We start from the raw sequence: 8,808 nt of genomic DNA, 5'->3' as shown, positions 1-8,808 counted from the left end.
TCATCACCTCTGTCATGATATGTCGTCTCTAGGCGAACAAAAGGACGAGAAACAAGAAGAACATGAAAAATGGCTCCGTCGTGTGACTCCAGACGACACCACCACCGCCACCATAACAGGCCCATAGGAAGCAAGCGACTCTGCAGGGCCGTCTCAATTGACAACATGAGTCACTGGACAACTTTTGTCATTTAACGCCCACTTCAACGTCAGCTGCTGCAACTTCAGAGTTACTATGGTGCATTGGATCTGGTCTTGCTTCAGGCAAAGAAATAATAAGTCAGGTTTGTGAATGAGATATCGAATAAGAACTTGCAAAAACAAGACTGCCATGCCCTTTACCATTTAAAATCCATGTTTTGCCAACCCTGGCTTCTTGTTTCCAACCCTTTCCTTTTTGAGTTTGTTCCACTTCACTGGTCTTTACAAATATAGATGGCAATGACCACACGTTCTTTCGACAGCATGATTTCCTTTGACAGCTTTCTTTAAAAAAAAAAAAAAACATATTCAGCGATTTTTATAAGGAATCATCCTTGAAGCTCGGCCTTGTCGCACTTACTGGATACCGTAGCAGTGTGTCAGAGATCAGAGATGCTCTATCAGAGATGCTCTTCCAGTACGTTCATTTAAACTGCTCACAGTTTGCTGTTGTGGCTGCATATGGATCCTCTACACGCTACTGAGGACCCTGACACTGAGTGTAAAATGAACAAATGTATGCCTAACATGTTTTGTTTTCCTCATTTCTGTGGGAGAGTGCAATCGTCAATGCTTGAAGTAACAAAGGTGAATTCAATAGCATAACAGGCCATTTTGGCACATTTTTCGTTGGCACTACTTACACGTTTGCTTGTGTTGCTCATTTCATGATTGCCCTATGCTTACAAGCTATACCTCTTTGTAAAGGTGACAAATCAACGATAAAAATGATATGAAACACTTTACTGGTTGATATTACTAAAGGGGAGATATAATGGGCCAAAGTCAAGTTTCCTTACTTTTTGTGAGCGGTTTATTATGTCATTAATCACAATTAAATGTACAGAAGCACTAACAGATACTTAGATGTTTTTTCTTTTCAAATGATATTTTACAGAATCATTTGTTAGTGTTAGCTTATATTGTAAAAATTCAAAATATTCTAAAATATGTAAAGAGAAAAGTCCGCTGCAACCAAAATTTTGCTCCCAATTTTTTTATTTAAAAACCGTGACATTTCGGGCCTGTAAGCCCTTCCTCAGAAACGCTTACAGGCCTGAAACATCACGGTTTTGAAACAAAAAAAAATGTTTAATTGCATGTGCGTGCTTTGATTGCACTTTCATTCTATTCTAAAATAAATCAGAAAAGTGTATACTACTGTATATGTACCAGGCTGTTCAGATGCTTTCACTACAGTAAGTCAGTAAAACATAATGCAATTGGGCAAACCTATATATTATATCCCTCCTCCAACTTTTCCCACTATTCAGGTTATTCCCAGCTAGCCTGGTCCTACCATACTCTTGTACATTCATAATGTACAGAGAGTCTGGCCACTTTCCATTTCCAAGCTTGATCTTCCTTGAATGCGGATACTCTGTTGATGTTTAAAACCTATTGGATCTGCCCAGAGCCACTCATGTCTGCCATTACCAATCGCTAACGTTTAGTCATGACGTGACGTGCTCAAACTAGCGCAAATTAGCGACTTCAACGTCATCGTTACTCGCTACTCTGTTTGCTGTTTGGACCTGCACATTTTTGTCTTGAGAAAACCTGCGAATATACCGCAGACCCAGAAGACGTACTGAAGGGAAATGAAAACTGAGCTGAAGTGATGTAGGAAGGCAGAGCCAGGCTTATTCCAGCTACATCATCTGTGTTATTTTCATTATGTACGTCCAATTTAATTTATGTTTTTACAAAACAAAGTTCAGGTTGAGCCCTCTGAATGATTGACAGCAATCACTCACCCAACTTCGGTTCCAAGGTGATTTAATCCCTCCTTACCTGCCCACGTCCGCCCCGTTCTCCTCCACTTCACTAGTAGCTCTAAGCTCTCACTGCCCCTCATCCATAGGAGGTGTCTGTGGACATCACTCACATAAGATTTACACATGCATTCCAGGACCATGGCTAGCTACCAAGACAGGCATGATTGAGTGTGAGTGTGTGTGTGTGTGTGTGTGTCTGTGTGTGTGTGTGTGTGTGTGTGTGTGTGTGTGTGTGTGTGTATGTCCGTGCGTTCGTGCTTCAAGTGTTTGTGCACTCAGTATCAAGCACCAAGCACTCCTATGGGTGAACAAGTGAACAAGTGATTCAAGATATAGGTTGTTAATGTCTGTCTGACCATACAATGTACTGTTCTACTGAACTAAACGCATGGTTACCTGCAGCCTGCAACATGGTTCCTGATGAGCTTCATGAGGCACCACTTGCCTCTGCTCTCCACTGCTGAATGTTTCTTTTAACATACTTCTTATTTCTGTTCAATTACGAATTGAATATGTCTTTAATGTTTTACATTATATAGTAAGACATACAATTGCAAAACAAACACCAAAAAATGCTGGACAGAAAAAAAGAAAAAAAAACCTCTCCGCTGCTGACTTTGAAGGAGATGCTGTGGCATTGGAAAATGTTACTTGTTCTCTGCTTGCACATTTATCTATTCATCTATTTATGTGTTCATTTATTGATTGATTTAAGTACATTTTAGGCTTGTTGGCATTTATTCAGATAGGATTGTGAGGAGTGACAGGAAGCAGGTGGGAGAGGGAGATCGGCAGTAAGATCGGGAAATCTGACCGACTGACCGACCGAACCCGGGTCCTCTCAGGCACTTAGACCCAAGTGCGTGCGTGCGTGCGTGCGTGCGTGCGTGTGTGCGTGCGTGCATGTCACTGCTCCCCCAGCTCACATCTTCATTAGAATACATGCATTATCTATGTGCTCCAGTGACCTATTCTGTGCTGTTATTCAGCTACTGGTCTCTTCCTAGTCATTTTAAGGGAACGCATAAGCAGCTGTTGGAAGCTGGATGCTGAGATGGCGGCGGCCGCCACCACGTGGAGAGAGACTAAAGCCTACCTTACACTGACAGACTTTGACAAGATTTGTGAATGATTCTTGAAATATTGTAGTCTTTTGAGTAACGCTTGAAAGAGGGGGCATTCGTTAAAAAGACTACAATCTTTCAATCAAGAATCTTTCCCAAACCAAAAGTAGCTGCACCTGCATCCACCTATACGCTCCTCCACCTCTGTAAGACTCAGGACTGACCGCCCCACTGACTCCAACAGCACTGCAAATGAGCTGCTCTCCTGCTGCGCCCCTACAAAGCCATGGCTGGAGCTCGGAAATGAGGCTGATGTCCATTCATATTAGTATTCTCTCACTGGTATAGTGTGAATGGTGTGGACCTAAGGCCCAGTCAGTGGCATGTGCCTTGCATGACGCAGGGGGTGAGATCGATTGTTTGAAGCAGTGGTGAACTATATATTGCAATCCCAGTCCAATCGGCCTTTTTTTTGTTATGTCTCTCGCATTTTGTACATGTGAGTCATAGCCTACTCACATTGTACACTCACAGCGTGCACAAGGAAGTGGACATTAGAAAACAACTCCCACATGGTTCAAGTTCAATGGTTGAATATACAATGACTTTTCCTGTTTGTGAGTGCCCTACAAGATGGTAAAGGGCATGAACATACAGTAGCAAATGTTACTGGGTCACTATATCAGTTCTTAACTGGGGGCGGAAAGTTATTTGTCCACCAGAAGTGCATTGCCCAGTGTTGCATGATTCTGTGTCCTTTTATTGCTCAGTATTTGCACACCACTGAACTTGTGGGCCGGAAGCATATATTCATGGATTTCATCAGATCCCTTTCCACAAGTGTATAAAATCAAGCACCTAGATAATGAATGCAGGCTGCATGATGTTTGATTAATACACCTGCGAAAGGGACCTGATGAAACCCATGAATAATATAGGGCACTCCAGCTCCCCCAAAGACCCTGCCTATGCATCTGTCAGACATGTACACTTGTGAAAGCATGAACTACCTACTGTATCTCAGAATGCTTTTGCTGGGTCTCAACAAAACCAGAGATTGATAGTTTGAAAAATACTGTTAGTAAGAGATGACAAAGGTTCTCCAAAGCTAAGCTAAACTATCATTTCACTCTGTGGGCTTTCCTCACAGGGAAAGGTCGCTTAGGACACTATCATCTTGAGTGAAGATGAAACAACAGGAAGACACTATATTAGACAGTTCCATTATCACAGGAGTGGGGTGTCAATTAAACCGGAACTCTCACCACTGAGGTAGCAGCCGAGGGGATTATTCCCGGTCTCAGTGGCAGCTGCAGAGCAAATACAATCTGATTATGAAATGTGAAAAATACATCTCAATCAATGCATCATGCATGTTGGTGAGTTGTAGGCTACTAACAAAAAAATTCGCATTAATCTTGCTGAAGGCCGGCAGCGCAGATCTCCATAAAGTAATGTGCTCTGTGTCCGCTCTCTCCGCTTGAGGTCCGTGGCAAAATAACACTAATTATGCACAAGGGTTATTGTGATGGTCGCGGGGGAAAAAAAACACATGCGCTCGAGCCCTTGTTAGCGCACGAGCCCTTTCACTGCTAAAGGAGCGTATGCTAACAAGAACCGCCTTAACAAAAGACATGTAAGCGCGTGATAAAAAAGGCTACGCGTGGCCCTAGTGTCCATTATGGCCCGCACACAAGCACTGAGCATAATTTGATCAGTGGGCGGCCAATTAAAGGCTTCGTTTTTGCTCATGAAAATGCGTCAAGAGAGACACATCTGATCTCACACACACGACGGTGGGATGTGTAGACTACAATGAAGTGGCGGAAACGCATAGGCTCTCTGTTAGCTCCCATAAATTTATTGGGCCATGCAAATTTGGAGAGCAGGGAGTGTAGAATTTGCCTACAGCTGATTTCCATCAACAAAGAGAATGGACTGCGAAAGATTGAATGAAACAAACCTACCAATGACTAACAGTCTAGTTAATTAAAAAAAAACTCAGTTGCCTGTCAACTACACTGTGGAGACCAAAAAAACAGATACTTATATTGTGATTATAATTAATATGGGAGTGGGCGAGGTAATGGAAACAGGCTGTTTCAGTATGGAAACTGATATTCAAATCCAGGAAAATTACTGATATCGTGCCGTGAGCCGAGCGCCTGTGGTCACGGGCTGATTCTCTGCGAGTACAAACCGCCGCTCATAGTGCAAACCGCCGCTCATAGACAGTTCTGCACTTGTGCGCACTGGTTTGAATGGTGTGCATAGCCTAGTGTGGATTGATTGGGTAGGCCAATGCATTAAGTGTGACGTGCCATGAAGAAAACGTGAATTTGCATCATTTGAAAGGAAAACGAATACACCATTTCATCTGCTGGGTCCATTTTATGACGAAATCATTACCATGGGGCTACACAGTTAATGCATTAGAGCAAGGCGGGAAACTTAAATTAATTGGTGCCCACTGAATTCATGCAAATTAGGCCTACGCCCTAGTCTTAATGTAAATGACAGACACCTAATACATTCAACTGTAAATGTTTGCTCTGTATGGCGTGCACTGTATTATTTGTGGCACAGTAATACTTTATGGACCAATTTCATATTAAGGTAGTTCAGTCAATCTGTTGCACTTAAGTGTGCGCGCTTGCTGGTAACGCTGCTCAACACAGTGGACAACTGTTGTTGAGTGAGCCGATCTGCCAGTGAAACTGCCTGAATGTACACACACGTCGTCACAAAATTTAAATTGCCTCTGGACTGGTCCCTTCCGTAGATAACCGGTTTAAAATGTGTATGCGAAGTTTGGAACTAGAGTCGAGACATAGCCTGTCTCTAGCTAATGATGGAAGTTCGTTAAAACTCCCCTGTCTGCCATTATACGGTTAGACCGTTATTTTTGATAGTTTATAACTAGGTTAAACCGTGAAAAGAGTGCATACCACTGCTAGCTGAAATGATGCCACATATTTATTTGAGGAAACTCAAAGCTGAATGATTCTGAAAATCCTTCTGCAATGTTCGCAACATAGATATGCTTAGCGTCAAGCTAAGCATATCTCCGAATTAGAAACTCATCCAATCCAAACAAGTCTTACCTCAATGTGGATAGCTGTCAATCGTAATCTTGGTCGTGCAGCAGGTAGTCCTGTAACAAAAGCTTGAGAGCGTGCGTTTTCAAGCTCGAGCCGCTTTCCTTCTCCCGGTGTCCGTGCGCTCGGTAAAGTTGGTGCGGCTGGTTTGTAGTCTCTTTCACTCTCCCACAAAGTGACAAGCAAGATCAGCAAGAGCCTCCGTGTGGATGGCGTAGGCAATGATGGGTTTATGGTGAGAGGCTGCATGTGCGTGCCTGCCTGTGTGTGTGTGTGTGTGTGTGTGTGTGCGCGCGCGCGCGTGTGTGTGTGTGTGTGTGAGAGAGAGAGAGAGAGAGAGAGAGAGCGAGGGCGAGGGGGAGTGGATGTAGTCTATCCTAAAATATCTTATTCAACAATGAAGCACATATGGCCATTTCAAATTATTTTTGTCAGCTGTTGGTAGTCTGTGCTTGTTAATTGAGGGGTCGTGAAGTAGCATAAATCTGATGAGACATGTTTAATTTGAGCACCAGATTCGTGACTCAGCCAAAAACACTCATAACAGACAGACCATATCAGTTTACAATTAAAAAATCGATTTTGATACCATTGAAGATACCATAGTCTTTTCTTTCTTGACTTCTTTCTATATGACATTAAACCAGTATTGCTGATGAAGAGCATATTATATTGAATAATAACCGTTACCTATTACAAACAATAACACCTCCACCACCATCATCACCATCCTCATCATCCTCATCATCCTCATCCTCATCATCATCATCGTCATCATCAGTAGGTACAGTCAGTCTACACTTTCTCTCCAAAGGGCTCGCTCACTGCTGCTTCTCATTCAAATTCATTCAAATGCTACTCATTAAGTCCTGTCCACCACAAAATGCTACAAGACAGACAGCAGGCAACTAGGCTAAAGAGAGCTGTGCCCTAGTGTTTTCAAGTGACACGAGATCTATCTTTAGCGTGGCTCTGCATCTCCAAGTGACAGGGACCGTTGCCAAGTGGAACATTTTCACCTAATAAGCACCATTACATGCAACCCTTCCAGTGGTTTGCGGGCCAAGGAAAGTCTCTGATTTATTCCTTCCCTGTGCATTATTGATGAGAGAAAGCATGCATTTTTAATGGCCACTCATCGATCACATTACAGCGACAGGGGCGACCAGGAAGGCAGCCTCGCCGTCTGTGCGCGGCCGACTCGAGTTCACCACCTGTTAACTGTGTGTCGGCCTACCATGACACACTCACGGGTAAATCACTCGCCATTGTTCAGCTCAGCTCTGTGAGGTCGTGCTGACTCGTCTATTCAGAAGCTCAGAGAGAGTGCGTGGCCTATGCTTACAGTTGTCTGACCAGGATCAAATCTGAGCCGTTGACATGCAGTTGGCTAATTAGCAGTTGTATTTGAAGAGATAGACAGTCTGGAAGGAACAGGCTTCACTCAGTCTTTTCGCAATTTCTGGACCGAACAGAAAAGAAAAAGCGACACTTTGCCTAAATGTGATCTGATTCTTATTGCACATCTCAGTGACGTGTTTCTGTGGGCCATAACAACCAACTGCTTGTTTAAAGCAGTGTGGGTTTTTTCCATAGGCTTTTGGGCCATTGACTTGTCTTTCTTGTCTGGACTTGGCTGTCATGGTTTGACATTGATATCTCTTCCTGGATGATGTCATTAAACTCACATCCTTAACTCCACCTGACTATGGGTGCCTCTCATGCAGCGTTTATACGTCCTCCCTCGCTCCTAAATGCTTCAATCCTCACTGATCTACATAAAGAATGATCGGGGGGAAACAATGGGATAGTCTATCCCAGGGGGTCAAGGCTGTGTCAGAGCCCCTTTAGGGAGAGCCGGTCCACTTCCTATTAACTCCATTGTACCGGATTGTTCCTGCAATATGTTGAAATTCCGCTAGGGGCGTTGCCGAGCAAGTGATAAATGAATTGTGGTCTATGGGGCTAAGCGGCTAGAACTCGTTTTTTTCACAGTTGACAACTTCATTTCTTAATGTACATTGTCGTAGTAGCTACCTGAGTATAGGTTTTCCACTGGAAATGAAATAAAAAGTCACTCATGTCCTTTCTGCTTTTCATAGGATGGGCCGTTTTCCCTGTAACATGCTAGCATTTAGCTCATGGATGCTCGCGACAATCGCGACCGATTACGACCGTCGTGAAGCTGAACCTTCTTTTAGGTCTATGGCCGTAAAGTGGTTCGCTTGTGTCACGTGACATGAGAACTTTGAAAGGGTTTTTAGGAATAACAACACATATGGAAAATTGCATTGGTCAGCTAATTGTCAAGTCAAGTTATCCTGCATCGCATGCATTAATGCAATTTCAGGAGAAAAAATTATATAAAGACAAATGTGGTACTGGGGGGTTCAGCTCCATTGCCACCCATTCATTCATCACTTGCTCGCGATCGCCCTCTAGTTGCAGTACCATGCGGAAGTATTTCGCTAGTGGTCCTTCTCCCCTTATTAGACATTCTCTGATATGGCGTTGACGAAAATTGGCCGGATTTACTAGCCTAGCATCGGCCATTCATTTGTATGGAGGGCGGGACTTAGTCACGCTCTCCAGTTATATATAATACCTCCATGGTCTATCCAGTGTTAGTTATAGATCAGTGGGAACGCCCCTCGAGGATCGAGCATC

At 43.4% G+C, this 8,808-nt stretch overlaps 1 protein-coding gene across 1 annotated transcript in view; it reads right to left on the bottom strand.

The window, feature by feature from the left end:
- si:dkeyp-72h1.1 (uncharacterized protein LOC799956 homolog) overlaps positions 1–6,350 on the bottom strand; it is a gene marked incomplete in the record, with an annotated part of 11,629 nt that extends 5,279 nt beyond the window's left edge. Inside the window, 2 exon segments of the mRNA XM_062550937.1 lie at positions 1–28; positions 6,148–6,350. Of these exon segments, the coding sequence (XP_062406921.1) occupies positions 1–16 (16 nt within the window).
- Between the last annotated feature and the right edge of the window lie 2,458 nt (positions 6,351–8,808).

The sequence above is a fragment of the Sardina pilchardus genome, chromosome 12 (genome assembly GCF_963854185.1).
Source record: "Sardina pilchardus chromosome 12, fSarPil1.1, whole genome shotgun sequence".
Lineage (NCBI taxonomy): Eukaryota > Metazoa > Chordata > Actinopteri > Clupeiformes > Clupeidae > Sardina > Sardina pilchardus.
The sequence above is the reverse complement of the archived record's forward strand: the minus strand, read 5'-3'. Positions and strand labels throughout refer to the sequence as shown.